This window comes from Mytilus californianus, unplaced genomic scaffold (genome assembly GCF_021869535.1).
Source record: "Mytilus californianus isolate M0D057914Y unplaced genomic scaffold, xbMytCali1.0.p SCAF_8, whole genome shotgun sequence".
NCBI classification, from domain to species: Eukaryota; Metazoa; Mollusca; class Bivalvia; order Mytilida; family Mytilidae; genus Mytilus; species Mytilus californianus.
In genome coordinates, this window is record NW_026262734.1 from 24,474,452 (window position 1) to 24,496,736 (window position 22,285).

The 22,285-nt window shown below is 33.8% G+C and overlaps 1 protein-coding gene across 2 annotated transcripts; it reads left to right on the plus strand.

The window, feature by feature from the left end:
- Window positions 1-343: 343 nt before the first annotated feature.
- On the plus strand, window positions 344-17,409 carry LOC127712557 (DNA repair protein RAD51 homolog 4-like). 2 transcript variants are annotated; one of them, XM_052219063.1, is made up of 9 exons: window positions 344-504; window positions 3,923-4,041; window positions 5,323-5,404; window positions 6,014-6,139; window positions 8,974-9,075; window positions 11,821-11,911; window positions 13,425-13,495; window positions 14,759-14,902; window positions 17,210-17,409. In XM_052219063.1, exons 1-9 carry the CDS (start codon window positions 361-363, stop codon window positions 17,267-17,269), a joined length of 939 nt encoding a protein of 312 aa, XP_052075023.1. In that variant the 5' UTR covers window positions 344-360; the 3' UTR covers window positions 17,270-17,409. The 2 variants fall into 2 exon arrangements, with proteins under 2 accessions (XP_052075023.1, XP_052075024.1); XM_052219064.1 differs by lacking the exon at window positions 8,974-9,075.
- The last annotated feature ends 4,876 nt before the right edge of the window (window positions 17,410-22,285 follow it).

Here is a 22,285-nt window from a genome sequence, read left to right on the forward strand (position 1 = left end):
TTGTTATTTGTCTAGGTTTTTTTTTTTTAGTTTTTCGACGCTTTCAATCAAATTGATTTTTTTTCAAATTTTAACACTATAAGGTATGGGGAAAATCTGGATTCAGAATATTTTTTTTTGTCATCTGCTTGACCACAATATTTTTTTTCATCAAATTGGGGATCAGAATATTTGTTTAGGAAAAAAACATAATGATTAAATTATCCAATCTGTCCACCAAAGGCGCATAATACTATATCTATATCTGTGCACTTACTAACTAAAGACCAGCTAAAGGCAGTGAAATAAACAGAAAGCTCTCCGGAAAACAAACCGTGACGGACTTAAAGTTTAGAAAATTGATTTCCGGTGTGTGAAGAAATGTCAGTTTTGCGATGTGGTATTTGTTCAGCTTTAACAGATGATGTTGTAGCAACATTAAAAGACAATGGAATCCGATCTGTTATAGATCTAATCACTCAAAATCTAGAAGACTTGTCGCAGAAAACAAAACTGTCATACAAGGTTAAGAGCTACTGACTGCAGGCCTTCGGACTGATGGGCTTGTTAGGCTTGTGAAATTTAAACGATATGTGATCTCCAATCAATCGATACATTTTGAATTGTTTTCCCCCGGCCATTGGTGTTCTTAGCTTTATAAAAGTAGCTAGTTTAATGAACTTCTGATAAAAATATTTTGATAGAAGCAAGGATCTCCATGGCCTGTTTTATGATGGTGCACCGCCATTGTTTAATCATCTTCCGGCCTCGTCAAATGATCACCGCCATCATCTAATGGTCCAGCCATTGTTAATAACTGCACCAATGGTATAGTCAAAATTAGCTTTTGTTTCGCTAGCCGCCACAATTTTTGTAAGAAATTATAATAATCAATTGCAAGGGATTGCATAACCCCTATTGTATTATAATCCAAAGAGTCCTCCTGATTACTGTTTTATAGCCCAGATGAAAAATCCGGTTATTGATCACTAATCACTTGTACAGGTAGGTCGACACACCTGAGAGAACCCTTGATCTAGAGACGATTAATTACATTTATTTAATTACTTTTCAGCAAATGCTAATGAAAATTTATATTTAAAAAATCAATTACGAAGAAATTTTTTTAATAAGTTAATAAGTCGAACACATGCTTTTATTGACTTACGCAATCAGCACCCCCCCCCCCCCCTTTTAAACGAGTACAAGGTTAGACTCTTAATCGTAAAACTGAACATAATTTCAACCCAAATAACAACAATTATCCATCATAATGATCCATAATGAATCATTTAGGTAGTTTAAAAGTAATAACTGGAATATCAACTGCAACTTGATAATCTGAAGAAATGTCGTCTCGTAATTCCGAATTCATTTCATAGTTTTCAATCAAATTAATACCATCCGGTTTACATTCAGAATCGAAAGATGCATGTTACATGAATTATTACTGTGGAATTTCCATTTTTAGATGGTGACGTTCGTTTGTCACCATCGTCATGATCGTATGGTGTTTATATATCTCAGCTTGTTCGATTCGCTTGTGTATGTAACAACGTATTTGATTTCAACGAAAGAAATCTCTGTATTACTGAAAAATTATTACACCAGGGTTTTCGATATCACAAACTAGTCAAAACATTTACTAAATATTATCATTGGTACAAGGACATATCATTCGTAAGTATAAACATGATAAATAAACATGCAGACATCTTATACGTTCAGGTATTTCACATCCAATATTTTATGGTAATATTCTTTACAAAGCACAAAAATGTCGGCATTCACCTCAAAAGCTAACCAAACCTTTAAACAGACTTAAGTTACTTATTCTGAAAGGATATAGTTAAGATACTGTTGTCAAGTCATTAAGGATTGCATATTTTGGTATTAATATTGATTCACTCATAGGGTCTTTGCATCGGAAATAAACACATTTATTCTAAAACCAGTTATTGGCATGATACGGGTTATGTTCTCATATATTTTATGATGGTATGATACTAAACCCCTTACGGGAGGGATTTTCATATGACTAAGACATAATCTTTCAATCAGTTAAATTGAGGTCTGGAGCTGGCATGTCAGTAACTGCTAGTAGTCCTTTGTTCATTTATGTATCATTGTCATTTTGCTTAGTTTCTTTTGTTACCTATTATGACATCGGACTTGGACTTCTTTTGAACAGAGTTTTACTGTGCGTATTGCTATGTGTTTCTTTATTCTACATTGGATAGAGTTATAGGGGGAGGGTTGAGATCTCACAAAACATGTATAACCCCGCCACATTTTTGCGCCTGTCCCAAGTCAGGAGCCTCTGGCCTTTGTTAGTCTTGTATGTTTTTTTAATTTTAGTTCATTTATATATTTTGGAGTTTAGTGTGACGTCCATTTTCACTGACCTAGTACACAATTTTATTTAGGGGCTAGCTGAGGAACACCTCTGGGTGCGGGATTTTCTCGCTGCGTTGAAGACCCATTGGTGGCCTTTGGCTGTTGTCTACTCTTTGGTCGGGTTGTTGTCTCTTTGACATATTCCCCATTTCCATTCTCAATTTTATAACTGTGGAATTTGCAATTTTATGTCATTAAAACCATTTCAGTTTCACACTTTTGCCCTCCACAAGACAGTATTCAATTTTTCACAAAAATGGGTACGAAACTTCTTGTTTGCATCGAACCTGGTTTGTGACTTTTGACTTTTGCTACTGGGGTGATTGACAGTGAGAAAATAGCGAGAAAACGACTCTGGAAACCTTCGGCCAGGGAAAAACTTTGACATTAACTATGTTAACAGGACAGTTGAATTGTGATTATTCTTCATGTTCTTGACTAAGGATCACTAAGAGGAGCCATGCAGCTTGACATTGGAATTGTTACAAATGACAATTAATGAAAATATTGGTTATTCTATAATGAACCGAATATAATAAACAATATATCAGTCTATTCACTATTCCATACAATGAAATGAAGGAATGAAATATTTTTGATCACGACACAACACACACGGTTTTGTCCTGGTGAGAGTTCCTCCATTGTTAAATTTTCATCCATGGAGATTTCTGAGAAGTAAAACTTAAACAATTGGTGAATAGCAGGGAGCAGAATTTTTCATAGTTTATACCAAATAAATGATATTTTTATTGATTTTAAAAGGGTCACAGCCCAAAAAATGTCACTTAAAGACAGATGTTAAGGGTGCTATTTAAAAAAGAATCGAGAGCTTCTTGTGCAGCTGTAGACTGCTTTATAAGTTATTTTTTTAAAATTACTCTTATCTACATCTAGATACTGTCATTGAAGCTTCAGTAGGTATGTGTAGGTCATGGGAAAGATACTCTCAAGCTTCAGTAGGTATGTGTAGGTCGTGGGAAAGATACTGTCAAGCTTCAGTAGGTATGTGTAGGTCTTGGGAAAGAAACTGTCAAGCTTCAGTAGGTATGTTTAGGTCATGGGAAAGATACTGTCAAGCTTCAGTAGGTATGTGTAGGTCATGGGAAAGATACATTGTAGGTGGATAAAATACATTCTAAAGTAAAAGTTAAAATCAGTTTTAATATAACTTATCAGCATGAGACTAGGAATGCCCTTTACTGTCAGGTGTCAAACAGTCATTTTCTTTAACGTCAAATTGGTTAAAATTTTATCTTGAATCATCAAAATATCCTTATTGGGATTAGTCACTGGTTTTAAAAAATTATCCGTTACCATTATTTTTGGAAAGAATTTATTGTGATTTGTCAAAATCAGTCGATTTTTTTATGGTCATAAAGAAAATGTACATTTTATTGTCGTGCACCAAAAATTACCGTTAACGTCATTTGACAAGATTTTTTACCGTTGTTCCTCATGAAAGTACCCCAAATACTACCCTCCTGCATTTGAGTATATGCTTAACAATATATTATAGATTCAGATGAATTAATTATTTTTACAGGATTTGGTAGCCATTGTTAATGTATTGTTAGCACAGTATTCCACATTCCCTGTAACTGGCGAGGCATTGTACAACACTATACTAACATCAACCTCCATTTTACCTACAGCTTGTCAAGGGTAAGTTAATGTCAAAAGCAATCTATGCATTAGCATAAAAATCAAAATCTAAAGACAGTTTAAAACTTAAAAAGATTTTTAAGAAACCTGTCTATAAGTATCATTGAAGGTTGTATGGTGACCTCAAGTTGTCCTTTGAATTAATGTATCTTAAGATTGCAATCTCTCATTTACCGATATACCCCACAATGCCCTCATCTTGTATTAATTATTCATAATACAAAACCAATGAAAAGAGGCACAGCAAACCACAAATTTAGTGAAAACGGAAACTATATCATGTATATAATTCACATGTAAAGTACACAATTAGAAAAAAATTATTTCCGAACAAACCATTTATATTGTAGAAAAATAAGGAGATGTGGTATAATGACTATTTTCATATCACCGACTTTTGACTCTGGATTGTATAATTTTTCGACTGGTTACCAGCGTTACCTATAGCTATGACATCCTGGTACTCAGTCAAGTAAGAGCAACTAAAAGAAGTAAAGTCAAACATATAATCTATGCAATTTAGGGGTAAAGTTTGCTGATTTCTGATGATTTTGTTGACTAAAGAAAATATGAAACAGTAAATTTTTCCCTGTACCGACTGTTAGCTCGATTTTACTTCTTTTTGTTGCTCTTACTTGACCGAGTACAAGGATGTCCTGCAACTGATAAGGTAATCTTTCGAAAAATATAAACTCTGGAGTCAAAAGTTGGTAATATGAAAATAGTCTATTGCCAATGAGACAGCTATCCACAAAAGATCAAAGGACAGTGATGTGAACAAATATTAGGCAATGAGCAAAACTGATACAGTATAACAGTATAGTAAGCTATAAAGGCCCCAGCATTATAAAGCAGTTCAAGGAGAAAACAAGCAGCATGATTTATTATGAAATAACAAATGGTTAACAAATAAAGCAGACTGCAACCAACAGAAATCACTGAGTTGCAGGCTTCTGACTTTTAGACATGCACTTAAAGAATGAAGGGAAGGGGGGCAAACATGTTAGTGAGTACTCAACCCCTCACCCTTAACCTGGTTATGTTCCATTAAAACATACATTGTACCCAAGGAATGCACTTAGTAAATAGAGTAGCCACTAATATAAGCATATTTGAGATTTGTACAACTTAATATGTCACACCCATCCATTGTAGCAAATTAAAATTGCCTCCTCTAGTCCCATGTATGTTTTATGGTACAACCCTTAGCATTGCAGGCTGACAGATGCCTGTGGTATATTTATTTCATTTGATTTTAAAGCTTGACATAATTTGATGTAGGTTTGATCAAATATTGGATGGTGGAATGTATACAGGAGAAGTAACAGAAATAGCAGGAGAAATAGCTTCTGGAAAAACTCAGGTTTGTTTGGTACATTTATTAGATAGATACATTCAGAACATTAAACACATTTCAACCTAAAGTGTATAACATTATGCCGACATGTTTTCAAATAAGATATGAAGAAAATGAGTTGTTAGATAAATATAAATGAAATAGAAACCTAATCATATCACCTACAGGGATCTGCACACAAGGCATTAATAATTTCAATCTATGAAATACAGATTTAATTGCCCATTGTGCTGATGAGTTGTGAATAAATTCAACATGAAATTTTACATGAAGCTTAGTTTGTGTATATTGACAAAAAACATACATACACAACAACAGTATTACTGATGATATTTCTAAACTTAAAATATACTATACGACTAGTAAACTGGACATGTAAGTAATTACTCCTTCCTTGTAATCTTCAAGTGTGAAAAAAGCAATACAGTAAAAAAAAAAGTGGGTAAAAATCATTTTCAGTTTAAATACTCATTGTAATTAAAAGCAATTTTTTTTTCAATGAAACTGCCCTCCTGAACAAACATTTCCTGCTGTACCTCTGAAAAGATTTTGTTCAAAAATATTATAAAACAGCTGAAGAATTACAAGAATTTATTGTATATTCCTTTGTTCTAGATATGTTTAAGTATGACAGCTTCAGTTATATGTCATTCTAAACAGAATGTTATGTATGTTGATACATCAGGTGGATTCTGTGCAGAAAGACTGGAGGAAATCTTACACACTAAATATCAACAAGGGGTGAGTAAAAGTTCTGTCAAGGATATCAGACTAATGATCCCAAATCACTTTCCCTGTATGAACATTAGACAGGAGAATATATTATGATTTACTTTATTATCTAATAACTTTTCAGCAAATTTAGATTTGAAAATTAAAATGTATTATTCAATTTGTTAAGAAAAGATTTTTTTTTAACAGAAAATCCAGTTATTGATTTAAGTTTGTAAGGCAGCAGGCAGGGTGGTGAGTGTAGGTGGCTTCACTCACCACCCTGATGACTAAACGGAGGTCAAGCTTCATATTGACAATTTTACCTTTTACCTTTCAGGAGGTATGGTCCTTGATCGATTTGGAAATTGCACTTAATGTTGTTTCCATTCAATTACTTGAAAACTGATGAACCAATGCTTTTCAAATTTTAAAATATGAATTCAAATTCAATAATTAATGACTTTCCCTTTTGTTGTTCAGGCTTAATGGTCCTTGATTGATTGGAATATGACATTTTGATTAATTTCTGTGCAATAAAATGAGAACCTTTCAACCAATGATTTTCAAGTTGTTCCTGATGACAAAATGGAGGTCAAATTTAATATTCCCAAGTTATGGCCCTTAATTACATTAACAATGACACTTATTAATGTAATAAACACCCCATAGCTGTCATTTTGACAGCATTTGTTAAAATAACTTAACAAAACACATGGGTGTAAGTGAAACCTTTTTATACGACCGCAAAAAAATTTTGCGGTCGTATATTGGTATGACGTTGGCGTCGTCGTCGTTGTCATCTGAAGACACATTGGTATTCGCACAATAACTTTAGTTTAAGTAAATGGATCTCTATGAAATTTTACCATAAGGTTCAATACCACAAAAGGAAGGTTAGGATTGATTTTGGGGGTTATGGTACCAACAGTTAAGGAATTAGGGGCCAAAAAATAAGCATTTTTGTTACTTCCAGACATAACTTGTGAGTTAGTGTATGAATCTCTCTGACATTGTACCACAAGGTTCCATATCACAAAGGGAATGCTGGGATTGATTTTGGGGGTAATTGCCTCAAAATTTTTGGAATTAGGGGCCAAAAAGGGGCAAAAAACAAGCATTTTTCTAGTTTCAGGACAATAACTTGTGTGTAAGTGTATGGATCTTTATGAAATTGTATTACAAAGTTCCATGTCACAAAGGGAAAGCTGGGTTTGAGTTTGGGGGTAATTGCCCTAAATGTTTAGAAATAAGGGGCCAAAAAACAAGCACATTTTCTAGTTTCCAGACAATAACTTTTGTTCAAGTGTATGGATCTCTCTGAAATTGTACTGCAAGGTACCATACCACAAAGGGAAGGCTGGGATTGAGTTTGGGGGTGATGAATCATAAGGGGGTTCAAAAAATTGGGGGGGGGGGGGATTTTTTTTTCCTTTTTTTTTTCTTTAAAATTTTCCATTTAAATTGGTTATTTCTGATTTATATATAAAAGCAAATAATAATGATATGTTTTGAAATGGTAAATTAAATTTTTTTAAGTTCTTAGACCACATTCATTCTGTGTCAGAAACCTATGCTGTGTCAAATATTTAATTACAATCCAAATTCAGTGCTGTATCAAGCTTGAATGTTGTGTCCATACTTGCCCCAACTGTTCAGGGTTCGACCTCTGCAGTCGTATCAAGCTGCGCCCAGCGAAGCATTTTATTGTAACAAGTACAAGATTTAATAGACGCTTTATTGTAAAATACACAATGATTGCATGCTAAATTATGTTGGTTTAAACATTATCAGTCATATGAAACACTTTTACAAGTCTGAATTTAAATATGTTGCTATATATGTTTGTGTTATTGGATAACTTTCTTATTGATTTTAACCACTATTGTTTATAGATATTTGTTATTAGCTTATTTAAGATATTGCGGATTCATTATTCTTTGTTGGATACCAATTTTCGTGGGTTTCGTGGGTACAAGTGAACAACGAATTACAAATTTCTATAGGCTTTGTATGCAGAGATTACCAAAACCACGAAATCAAATATCCATGAAAATGCAAGTTTTCCTCAATCCACGAAAATTGATACCCATGAGAAAAAAATTAATCCACAGTACATATGAACATTTGCTTTCATGTTAAGCCTGATATACTTACTCATATTATATGCAAACAGATATTTACTTTCTATGATAACTTTGATGTGTAAAGCCTTACCAGACATGCAAGGGGAGAGAGAAGATAACATTGAGGCAATAAAAAATATATGTGGTGAATAAAAGATAAGAAGGGGACATTCAAAACTCATAAGTTAATAGAGAAAATGACAATGCCATTGCCAAAAAAGAAAAATGTTGAAAAGATAAAAAAAAAACTAAAGATTGAGCTACATGATTCTCACCCAAAACCTGGAAAGAATTGGGTGCTGCAGAAGAATAAGCAGTACCTGCTACACTAGTGACACCCGTCATGTAACTTGTTTTAAGTAAAAATTTGATAAGTCACATTGCCAATTTGGTATATATGTAAGTTTCACAATTTATGAAAAGAGGACTGGATTATAGCTTCAACAAGTGGATCATATCAGTTGTCATCTGTGACACAGACTTTCCACAAAGATAACCCAAATCATGATGGAATCTGTAAAACTTTAGTGGAATGACTCTTCAACTTTACCATTTGGAACCTGTGGTTTCTTTTCATATTAATCATCGCTTTTAAACAATAAATAAATTTTGATGTGCTTGAACAAGTTTAATACATAAAACCATTTGATAACTTTTGAGGTGTTAAGCCATATCAAATACTTACAAACGTTTCTTTTTTTTTATATATTTATATATATAAACATTTGTTTTTTATAGGACAATTCTGATGTGTTTAGCCATATCAGATGCATACAAACCTATGATATATACAGCCTGTTATCAGAGCTTCATCAGATAAAAGTAAACATTACACAACAGGTAATACATTCACAGTAAACATTACACAACAGGTAATCCATACACAGTAAACATTTCACAACAGATAGTCCATACACAGTAAACATTTCACAACAGCTAATCCATACACATTAAACATTACACAACAGGTAATACATTCACAGTAAACATTTCACAACAGCTAATCCATACACAGTTAACATCACACAACAGGTAATACATTCACAGTAAACATCACACAACAGCAAGTCCATACACAGTAAACATTACACAACAGCAAGTCCATACACAGTAAACATTTCACAACAGCTAATCCATACACAGTAAACATTACACAACAGGTAATACATTCACAGTAAACATTACACTGGCGTTTTACGTTTCTGTAAATTGGCATTACTTTTCTGGGGAAAAAAAGATGACATTTCCAGGGAAAAAGTCTACGTTACCGGAAATAAATACCTTACTTTTCTGGGAGAATAGTAACGATTCCGAAAAAAATATATTAATACTTTCCCGGGAAAATAATTAAGGAATACCTGTTGAAAGAAAGCAAAGTCATAATAAAAATGAATTAAATATTTATTAAGTTAATATAGGTCATCATAACTTGCAAGTAAAATTCATCATTAAAATGAATTAAAACGTATGTTTAAAAGTCAGCACTAATCAGATATATCTTGACCTGAATTCATAAATCAGTTCTGGCAGAATATTTGTAGCCAACACGTTGTACAAATTCCATAGTAGTACATTCACCGTTTACAAGTTTTGTGTTTTGTTCAACAAGGAAGTCCATCTTCTCCTTTTCATATTTTCGAACAGGTGCTTTAATTAAGAAATAATTCCTTCATTTCATGCTCTATGCTCATTTTAACATGGGAAGGCATTATATTTGTCGATATTTTACACTGAATGTAGCGAGGTGTAAAATATGGTCAAATATAATGCCTACCCATGTTAAAATGAGCATAGAGCATGACATGAAGGAATTATTTTGATTCTAATAGGACAAATACAGTATTTTTTATAGGTCAAAGCTACGAAAATACCTTACAAATGTTTGGCTGTTCTTGTTTCCTCCCCATTGAGTCTGTACATTACATTTTCATATTTGATAAGTTTAAAAACTGAAAGTAGGGTAAATATATGTTGTTTAATAAACAATATTTAATGAAAGTTTATGTAACTGCTAAAATGCATATACTTTATTAGAATAACAATGAAAATAACGAGAATATAAACACTAAATTTGTGCGCATGTGTCAAACATATTTTGTGCTAATTAGAACACGGCTTTGTTTACAAAGCGTGATAAGGACGTCAATAGATAAAGTTCTCATCTTTATGTATGATGTTGTTTGCAGTTTTAATAGCACATCGACAAATACAAAAATGTTAGGATGGCTAGCGTAAAACTGCTCGTTCAAGTGGGCATGCAAAGACTCGCCACCTTTCGTTGTTCTCTTTTCCTCGGGGTCAGGAGGTAATACACAAATCTGCAATTTCCATCTTTATAAAATTCCAATATGTAATCTGCAAACTTCGTGCATTTATCGTCAGATGGGGCATCTGCTATAAATTCTACAACTGGTTATATCTAGTATAGTGTAGATATAAGATCAGAACCTTCTTTGTATAAAAATATAAAATAAATAATTTATCTAACATATATTCAAATATTTATAATTTACTACCAGGTAAATTTCCAGAAAAGTAATAAATACAAATTCCAGCTGGAAATGTATACTTTAAGTTTCCGGAAACGTAGTATTGGAACTTTGAAAAATTAGCAGAAACGCAATACACCCAATTACACAACAGGTAATCCATACACAGTAAACATTACACAACAGGTAATCTATACAAAGTAAACATTACAAAACAGGTAATCCATACACAGTAAACATTACACAACAGGTAATCCATACACAGTAAACAGAACACAACAGGTAATCTATACAAAGTAACATTACACAACAGGTAATCCATACACAGTAAACAGTACACAACAGGTAATCCATACACAGTAAACATTACACAACAGGTAATCCATACACAGTAAACATTACAAAACAGGTAATCCATACACAGTAAACATTACACAACAGGTGATCTATACTAACCTCTTTCATTCAAGAGTGTTTTAAATTGACCTTGACAAAGCAAAATGTAAATATAACTTGTGAATTCTATTTAAGGTTGTGGCTTAAACATGGCCAAAATCTTTCCTTGGGTGTTTGGCAGGCGACCTTGCGACCTGTTGTCTCAATTTAAAGGACATATGACTTATGTTCAAAACCAAGAATCAGATCAGTTCAGAACTGTATAGTTTGCTTTAAATAAAAGAGACCTGGTGACCTCAGGGTGCTAAATTAATTTAACCTGTAGCTTAAAAATTAAGTCTAATATGTTAATTTTAAGTTTTTATGATATCAATAAAAACTGGTTGTCCTAGAGTTTAAAGGGCACAGGTTGCAAAAAATTTAAGGAATAGGGGACAGTAACATTGCCAATGATAATATAAGGGAAACAATTTCATTCATGAAATGACATTTTCTTAAATCTCTCAAAATCTAGATTAAGAACAGGGCTTACACTAATTATTTTTGACTTCATTTGTTTGGTCATCAAAACCAATGTCAAGTTGCACTGGATTCTTAATAGCTGCCGTCGATCAATTTCAATTCAAATTTAGGCAAAGGTCATGTTAAGATGAAATACTTTTATTTTGATAAAAGTTTAAATTTCATGTTTATTTTTCAGTCTGATCCCTTTTATTCTGGCTTGAAGCTGATTATAATTGACAATGTTGCATCAGTGATTTACCCAATACTTGGTGGAAACCAGTTAGATGGTAATTAAATAATATTCATTGATTTACTGAATACTTGATGGGAACCTTTAAGGTGGTAGGTATAATCATTGATTGACAGAAGACTTGGTGGAAACCAGTTAGATGGTAGGTAATTATAAATAGTTATCATTGGTACTGGGGAAACAGTTAGGTAGTATATTCATTGATTTACCCAATATTTGGTGAGAACCAGTTAGGTGGTATTCATCGATTTACCCAATACTTGATGGGAACCAGTTAAGTGGTATATTCATTGATTTACCCAATACTTGGTGGGAACCAGTTAGATGGTATATTCATTGATTTACCCAATACTTGGTGGAAACCAATGATGTGGTATTCATTGGTTTACCAAAAAGTTTGTGGGAACCCATTAGATGGTATATCAATTGATTTACCCAGTTCTTGGTGGGAACCAGTTAGATGGTATATTCATTGATTTACCCAATACTTGGTGGGAACCAGTTAAGTGATATTCATTGATTTACCCAATACTTGGTGGAAACCAATGATGTGGTATTCATTGGTTTACCAAAAAGTTTGTGGGAACCCATTAGATGGCATATCAATTGATTTACCCAGTTCTTGGTGGGAACCAGTTAGATGGTATATTCATTGATTTACCCAATACTTGGTGGGAACCAGTTAAGTGGTATTCATTGATTTACCCAATACTTGGTAAAAACCAGTTATATGGTATTCATTGATTTACCCAATACTTGGTGGAAACAAGTTAAATGGTAGGTAAATAGTACTCAATGATTTACCCAAAACTTGGAGGGAACCAGTTAGATAGTTGGTTAATAGTACTCATAGATGGGAACCTTTTAGGTGGTATATTTGTTGATTTACCCAAAACTTAGTGGGAACCAGTTAGATGGTAGGTAAATTGTAACCAGTCATATAGAAGGTACCTAGTAAATATGTAGTTTCTAATACTTGGTTGGGACCAGTCAGATGGTAGGTAGATGGTACTCATCAATATATCCAAAATTTGGAGAGTCAAATAATAGGTGCCTCAGGTAAACAATAGGCAATAATACCACAAATTATTTTATATGATATACCCAATGCAATGAAAGAACCAATTTTTTTTGCTGCATATATAAATCTGAAAAATCTTGCTGGGTTCAAATCTTGCACGAAGACAAATTTCTTGTATCACACTAGTACTGCACAGAGTGTGATAGGAAAAATGTGTCAATTTTTTAAAACAATGTGTGTGTGTATGAAAATTAACAGATTAATATCCTGGCCTGGTAAGAGCTGAAAATGAATAACATTGCATAAGACAGGATGAAAATGAATATTCTGCAACACAAAATGCAGGAATCAATCGTGTACTAAAGTGCAAATAAATTTTCAAGCGGCAAAGGCTTGGAAAAAAAATAAGCATGCATTGCAACAGATGAAAATGATGTCCATCCAAAAAAAATCCTCCTGAGCCCCTCTAGAATATCAAGCATTCCCCTTATATTAAAAAAATATACAAATACGTAATCAATTTTTACAGGTCATGGATTAATTGTACAGTTGTCACAGCTCCTGAAACTCTTGGCTGTTGATTATTCATTGTCTGTATTGGTAAGTACTGTTAACATTATTATGAAACAGAGTAAAGTTTGTTGTTTAATTATTGCCAAAGTTCGATGTCCACACTAAAAAGTACTTGGGCATATTTCTCTCCTGATTTTTTTCCCTTTTGCCCTAAGATAAAACTATATTTTTTAGAAAATTGAAGTAAGCAACATTTTATCATGCCATTAAGATATTTAATTAATATTTGGAATGTAATTATATCAATGGGATTTAGTGACCAAGTGTGCCTTTTCAATAAGGGTTGTATATTTTGGACTAAATAATGATTCTTCAGCTGAAAGAGCTGTTACAGTACAGATGTGATATTCCTGTCATGTAGCTCTTTATAATATGTTAGCTATTACAGTACAGATGTGATATTCCTGTCATGAAGCTCTATATAATATGTTAGCTATTACAGTACAGATGTGATATTCCTGTCATGAAGCTCTATATAATATGTTAGCTATTACAGTACAGATGTGATATTTCTGTCATGTATACGTAGCTCTATATAATATGTTAGCTATTAATTGAAACACTACATTTGCACTCATATATATACACTGTTAACCGAGGGATTCTAACAAAATGTCTAAATATGTATCTATGGTTGCTTTGGTCTTCTGCAGACCAGCTGTAAAACCCTTGCCAAAGAGGAGTGTCCATTTGCTGTGCGGGATGTATACTTAATATAACCCATGTCCGGACAGAATGGGGACATTGAATTTTATGCCTCTTTTGAGACAGAGCCACACACTCTGCACGTTAAAAACCCTTGCAACAACTCTTTGAGGGGTCAATAGGTGGCTTGTTGCAAGGCTAAATATCTGTCCCTATCCTTTTTACCTTCATTCTATAGTGGCTGTCAAAATTTCCTACCCTTCATTTGGGTCAACCCCTATTGCAAGACCTACTTATTTTAAGTATTGTTGTATCATCTTCTCACAGCTGAGTTTGGTATGCATTTATTATCACCAGCGCAGGTTCCTGTAATTGGCAGTCTGCCCTGATGCTAAGTAAGATTTTCCAATTGGTGATTGACAAAACTAATTTTGTGGAATCTGACTTGAAATGTTCAACATGAAGGGACACACAAGGAAGCAACTTTTGTCTACTAATTACCCACTGTTGGGAGCCTTGATATGATTACATTCTTTGAGCCAGTTATATTAATTACATGTTTACATGCTATTTTTCAGTTCTGAGTTTCTAATGCTGTTTATTTAAAATATTATTTGCTTTAGTGCTTAAAATTTTTAATTATAGGTAAGCAATAATGTTGTAGTTAGTGACGGAGAAAAGAAAGCAAGCTTGGGAAAAGTGTGGTCACATGTACCACATACAAGGGTACTGTTGTCAAGTATGGGAGACCAACAGAGGCAACTCATATTAGCCAAAAGTTCTAGATCAGTATGTATACATTCAATTATCTAATATTATTACTGTGAATTCATTATTATTTGTTTGGGTACTAATTTTCGTGGATTTCATTGGTATAGATGAACCACGAATTGAAATCGTCAAGTATTAAAATTTGTCATTGGGTTGTATGCAAACTTTTACAAAACAACAAAATCAAGTACAAAAAACTCAAAGTGGTGAATCAGTTTTGAAAAAGAATTTATGATGGACCATTGATATTTGGTTTTCTTAGCATTTTAGTTTCTTCAGACGAATATGAGGTACTAACCCAATGTTTGTTAAATTTTTGAATTAAAGACCCTTTGCATAAATCTTAACATGGTTGTAAGGTGGTCTATTACAAGGCAACATTTCTGCATTAACCAGCATACCCTCTTTTTTCAGTGTTTTGGGCCAAATTTTGGCATTCTGTCCCACACAACTTCACTTATTTCCTATGTACAGGGTTTTTTTGAAGTAAAAAATAATCTGGCCTATTTAGTTGCTAAAAAAAATATTCTGGCTTCATCTTTAACAAGTATAACATGTTTGAAGTATCTCTTCACTCTCTAATTAGATCATAGATACACTGTACATGCACTTGTCTTTCAATACAATAATAATGCATACCAAGAGTACAAAATATTGTTTTGTGATTTGAGGTGTTGAGGTCTCCTCGACATCTTCCCTGTGTTTTGCTTTTCAATGTTTTTTGAACAGAGGAACAGACATATTAAAATATTAAAACATTTTGAGAACATAATGGTTTATTTCAATTGAGATAAAAACCTCATCAGTCAGTTAGTTGCAAGTTATTTTTCAAATTATTGCCAAGGTTCCTCCATTAGAATCTAACTAAGCCACAAAAGAGTGAAACTAGAGGTACATTGAGCAGGCTAACAAAGGTGATACCCAACCCCCCCCCCCCCTGCATTCCAACTCTTGAAAAATCAGAGTCCACTTATCTCCCCTTGTAACAATTTGACTGCAACCAAATTTCTTCATGCACATCTTTATATATTATGTGTTTCACTTGTGTGAAGTTTAATTGAAATCCATTCAGGCATTTGGGAGGAGTTGCCCTCATGAGAAGTACCACTATCTATACCAATGAAAAAGTGTTAAAAAAGTCCAATTGTCTCCCCTTGTAACAACTAAATTTCTTCATGCACATCGCCACATGATGTTCTTGTGTAAAGTGTCATTGAATTCCATCCAGGCATTTAAGAGGAGTTGCCCTTACAAGATGTATGAACAGACAGACAAACAGACACATACAGGGGGATTCGTATATACCCCCCAAACATGTGGGGGTATAAAAACCTTCATAGTTTTGTACCACAGCAAGTAGCTTTATATCTATATTTTATACTCGTTTTTAAGTAAATGGTTTGTTACGCAAAGATATACATGGAAATCAAGTATCTGATTCCTCTTACATGTCTATATATTCTGATATAGCAGATGGACCAAACTCATTACCTGGCTATGGACAGAACCGTATTTCATATTCAAAAATAACATTAAAATAAAAGTTTATAGAAATCATATTCCTTTGTCTTTACAAATGCTGAAAACAAAATTCTTGCTTTGGATTTAATGAAAAAAAATCATCTTGCTTGGTTTGCATGGTAAAAAAAAATCTGGCTTTATATAAAATCCTAGGGCCCCCTCTATTATTATGTTCGTGATATACTTGTCTTGAATATGCTGAAGTATTTGTTCACTAAATGTGAAGCATAAAATAGTTCATCTCTGAAGTCTCTTGTTTTAATGAAAGTTTCACTATAATCAAATGTTGACTGTAATGCATTATAGAGTGTGACAGTCTAGGGTACTGTAACTTCAAACATTTTTATACCCCTGCTTTAAAAAGGCGGGTGGGCGGGCGTCCGTCCGTCCCATGAATATTTTTTGTCACATTTTTCTCAGGAACTACAGTACAAGGATTTCTGAAATTTGGTTTCAGGGTTTATATGAGTGAGCTATACTGTGTGATGCGTTTTCAGATTCATCACTCAACAACTTCCTGTTTACCGAACACTTACACCATTTTACACATGACTTCCAAGTAGCTGAAAATTTCGTCACATTTATCTCAGGAACTACATTACAAGGATTTCTGAAATTTGGTTTCAGGATTTATATGAGTCAGCTATACCATGTGATGTGTTTTCAGATTCATCACTCAACAACTTCCTGTTTACTGTAATATTTGGGCGGGGGTATCATCAGTGAGCAGAGCACTTGTTATTATTATTGAATAATGCACTTCACTGCACTGGTTTAAAGCAGTTGATTTGTTTTTAATTTCAGAGAACTGGCCAGACTGCTAATTTTATTATCTGTGAAAAAGGGTGTGTAGATCCAGGATGAATCAGAATGGTTTGAAATGTGATCAACGAATATCTATAATGGATCCTGTGAAGATTCATAAAGTGTAAGAACAATGACTTGACTTGGGCAGTGCAATCTTATGTGAATATTGGGAAATAAAAAGTTTCAATTCAATATCAGATTTTATTTTCTGGTTTTTGTCTCACCACAAAAGTTGTGGAAAGCTAGACATAGGTGTTGCTTTTCCAGCGGTGTTGGCAATGATGGCAGAGGATGCATTTAACAATTAATCAGTTTTATGCTCAAGTCAGTTTGATAGGAACTCCTTGTAATAGATGAATGATATTTCGATAAAGTAGCATTACTATCAGTACATATCAGTTTGAAGACCATGCCCTGACCCCTAGGTTATAGTCTAGCAACTTTCAATTAATAAGCAAATTTTAATGTTCAGTTTTCTGCAAAATTTATTTTGATAGGATCTATAAATAGCAAAATTGTTACCAACTCATTACAGGAGTAATTGTCCTTGAAAGACAATATTTAGCCATTTTTGTATTTTTTTTATGAAAATAATAGATACAAGTCTAAATTGGCAAAATGATCAGCATAATAAGATCTACAAATATTTCAAAATGCTGAAATCCTCAGTCAACTCCTTATATAAGGTGTAACACCACTAATTTGGGCCCAGTCTGAAAGAACATACCAGAAATTAGTACATATTTAAAACAAAATAGTTTCTGTGCTTGGGTGTAACTTTCAAAATATGTAGAATATTTTGATAATTTTGATATCAAATGAAACCTGAATGACTGGTGATCATTGTAGAACACTTTTAGACTTTATAATTTTGATAATAAAAAATGTGTATGAAATTTAAATAGGAGGGTACATTTTCCCTGTTTCTCAGATCTGAAGTACCGGTTTTCCCAAGTTCCGGGAACCAGTACTCTCTGATATGCAATTAAGGTATGTTGATTTTTTTCAGTACAAGTCACATAAAATGGGGCAATGAATTAGTGGTGTTCCTCCATGAGTAATTGCACTTGAATGACAACTTTTACTCATTTTAGTGTTTTGAGCTATAATCTTGAAAACTATAATACATAAAGAGATACTTTAAACAGCCAATATGATCAACTAGACAAGATCTACAAATAAGTCAAACAGCCAAAATTATCAGTAGACTTGTTTTTTTTACCCAGTGTGTTGCATTTTTTACAGAATCTATAGAAGACCGACAAAAAACTGTCATAGCTGAAATGATCAGCAAAATAAGATCTACAAATAATTTAAGTAATTATTGTCCTAAACGATGATTCTGAACCAATTTAATTGTTTTTACATAACACCTTCAAAGATATAATAGATAGACTAAAACTTTTAATAGCAAAAATGATCAGTAACACAAGATCTACAAATCAATCAATAGAAGTAAAATATGCAATCATCTCCTTACAGGTTTTTTTATCTATTAATCACAATTTAAACATTTTTTTTTCTTCATTTCTGCTTATTAAGTCTCCCAAACGAAGTTTGGGAAGACTTATTGTTTTTGCTCAGTTCTTATTATTATTATTATTCTTCTTCCTCTTCCTCTTCCTCTTCCGCCGCTTTTAAATTTGAACTTGTCCGCACCTGTTCTCCAAAACCGCTTGTCAGATTAACTTAGGGTTTCACAATATGTTAGACTAACATGTCTAGTGGTGCAATCAGGGTTTTGTTTGTGCAATGGGGTTTATAAAGGGGTACTTTGAGGGGCAAAAAGAAAAGAGGGTTTTACTATAGAACCCTATGGGATTTTATTTTTTTAAATTTTCAAATGATTATAAATTGAAAACCGTTTGTGATAGACACAATCTTTTTAATTGAAAATGTTCTAAATGATAAAACCCATTAAATGAAATACAGGGTTAGTCCCCATGGGTCATCCCCACCCCCTGCCATTTAAGAAAGTTCTAATAACTTGTAAGTGGTCAAGATCCCCACCCCTAAACCATATATATTCTGGTTTGTCATGCTAAGATGGTTTGAATGATATACAGGGTTAGTCCCCAGGGGTCACCCCCACCCCATGCCATTTGAGAAAGTTCTAATATCTTGTAAGTGGTCAAGATCCCCACCCCTAAACCATATATATTCTGGTTTGTCATGCTAAGATGGTTTGAATGATATACAGGGTTAGTCCCCAGGGGTCATCCCGACCCCCTGCCATATGAGAAAGTTCTAATATCTTGTAAATGGTCGAGATCCCCACCCCTAAACCATATATATTCTGGTTTGTCATGATAAGGCACATGAAATGAAATACAGGGTTAGTCCCCAGGGGTCATCCCCACCCCATGCCATTTAAGAAAGTTCTAATATCTTGTAAGTGGTCAAGATCCCCACCCCTAAACCATATATATTCTGGTTTGTCATGCTAAGATGGTTTGAATGATATACAGGGTTAGTCCCCAGGGGTCATCCTGACCCCCTGCCATTTTAGAAAGTTCTAATATCTTGTCAATGGTCGAGATCCCCACCCCTAAACCATATATATTCTGGTTTGTCATGATAAAGCAAATCAAATGAAATAAAGGGTTAGTCCCCAGGGGTCACCCCCACCCTATACCATTTAAGAAAGTTCTAATATCTTGTAAGTGGTCAAGATCCCCACCCCTAAACCATATATATTCTGGTTTGTCATGCTAAGATGGTTTGAATGATATACAGGGTTAATCCCCAGGGGTCATCCCGACCCCCTGCCATTTGAGAAAGTTCTTATATCTTGTAAATGGTCGAGATCCCCACCCCTAAACCATATATATTCTGATTTGTCATGATAAAGCACATGAAATGAAATACAGGGTTAGTCCCCAGGGGTCACCCCCACCCCATGCCATTTGAGAAAGTTCTAATATCTTGTAAGTGGTCAAGATCCCCACCCCTAAACCATATATATTCTGGTTTGTCATGCTAAGATGGTTTGAATGATATACAGGGTTAGTCCCGCTGGTCATCCCGACCCCCTGCCATTTGAGAAAGTTCTAATATCTTGTAAATGGTCGAGATCCCCACCCTTAAACCATATATATTCTGGTTTGTCATGCCAAGATGATTTGAATGATATACAGGGTTAGTCCCCAGACATCACTAATGCATTTAACTTTACTGGACCAAACCAATTTTCACTGGACTTTGCCCAATGTCAGGCGACCCTGGGAATTACGAATTATGGGAGCTTCGTTTGGGAGACTTCGTAACAGCATCCTGTTACAATCATTTCTTGTTATCTTTAAAACTATAGTATTATGGATATACAGAAACGTGGTCCAGCAAAATGATCAGCTAGAAAAATCTTGTCCCACACAGTTTCCTTTGAACAGACTTATTTTTATTGTAGTGTTTCCTATGTTTTTGCAATAATGCCAAGTGAACATTACAGGCTATTTTGAGCCTCTTGTCTTTAATCATCCCCACAATATAATCATATTTCCATAGTAAACCGGTATATTTTTTATTAAAATTTATTATATCTTATTTATATTGATATCCTTGAATAAATTGTTTTGAGTATTAGTAATATAAGTTATCATGCATTCAAATATAAAACAAGTGATTTGTTAACGCAGGTAAGAAATGTAAAGAGCCTACGAAACATCACCGGAAAGGAAAATAAACAATTAGGAAAAACTGTCACATGATGTGTGTGATGACTTCATTGGAAAATTTGAATATGAAAGCCAAGACAAAAGAGCTGAACATACCAGTTGTGACTGTTTATATAAATTGGAGTCACTTATATTAGGTTCAGGTGAATAGATGTAGTTAATAATGTAATTCTATAAATTTGAACTGTTTTGAGAAAACTGATTATCTAAATTTAAAAAGGTATCATATCAAGACAGTTCTGCAATATAGATGATGCCATCTCACTAAATAATGATAAGTTTGGTGTATCTATCCCATCAGACTTGAAATAAAAGATGACATATACAGTTAAAGGTTGGCTCATATCTTCACTTACATCTAGAAATTGACAACTAGATCAGTTGACTTCACTTTACAAAACTTTACGACCAAAAAGATGATTCTAGCTTTCCAATAGTTAACTTTTCATTTCCAACAGCGCCTGTATATGGAGTAAATATCTCTTTTTTTAAAAGATATTCCAGAGCTTGTGTTACCTATCATGATTTGCTTGATAGATCGAGGAGGTTTGCTGCTTACAATGAAGCTATTGAACCAATGGTTTCGTGTGGTAAAGTTGAGGTTATCCCTTCGAACGTGTTACGAACGACATCATGCTTTGGTTGACTGTGGAATATCTGTGTCACAATTGATTGCTGATATATTCAACTGCAGAATGAGACCTATCACCGCATTGGTAATAACCATGAGCAAGCACGACGGGTGCACATGAAGACCAGGGTCTGCTTTTCCTTCCGAAGCGCATATGGGATCACACACTGTTTTGGTAGGGTTCGTTTTGCTCAATCTTTAGTGTTCTATGTAGAATTTTGTAGACTGTTATCTGTCTTAGCGTTTTTGTTTTTTTTTGTGGTAGTTTGTCATTGTTTTGTTGGTCTCTCTTCGACTTATGAGTTTTGATTTTCCCTTTGGTATCTTCAAAGTCAGTTTTCTGTAAAAATATAAGTCATGTATGACTTCAGTCCTGGTAATTTGTGAAAATAGCTGAAGAAGACCAAAATGTTTATGAATTATAATCATGTATCAGCTGTATATGGACTCACCTTAAACGAGACATAAATATAAGCCATCAGCATCACTTTGGGGGTCATACTGGAATTTCGGGATCATACCCCTTATGTCAAAATAAAAAGAACATATTAAAAAATATGATAACATTAAATTTTGTACAACCATAAATAAAAGGGTGTGTTGGCCGGTATACGTCAATGAGACAGACACCCAACGACACAAAAAGCAAAGGACATTTGGATATCAACATACGATATCCAACAATAAACATGTGTCTACACAAAATGTCAAGCTTTTAATCGTCTCGAGTCCAGAAAATAGAACAAAGGGGGTAAGATCTACCTACTG

Excerpts from the sequence above, each read along its gene's own strand:
- LOC127712557 (XM_052219063.1), top strand. The coding sequence starts at position 361 with ATGTCAGTTTTGCGATGTGGTATTTGTTCAGCTTTAACAGATGATGTT. Across the intron at positions 505-3,922 it reads AAACAAAACTGTCATACAAG|GATTTGGTAGCCATTGTTAA; the intron begins GTTAAGAGCTAC and ends TTATTTTTACAG. Across the intron at positions 9,076-11,820 it reads AAGTAAACATTACACAACAG|TCTGATCCCTTTTATTCTGG; the intron begins GTAATACATTCA and ends TTTATTTTTCAG.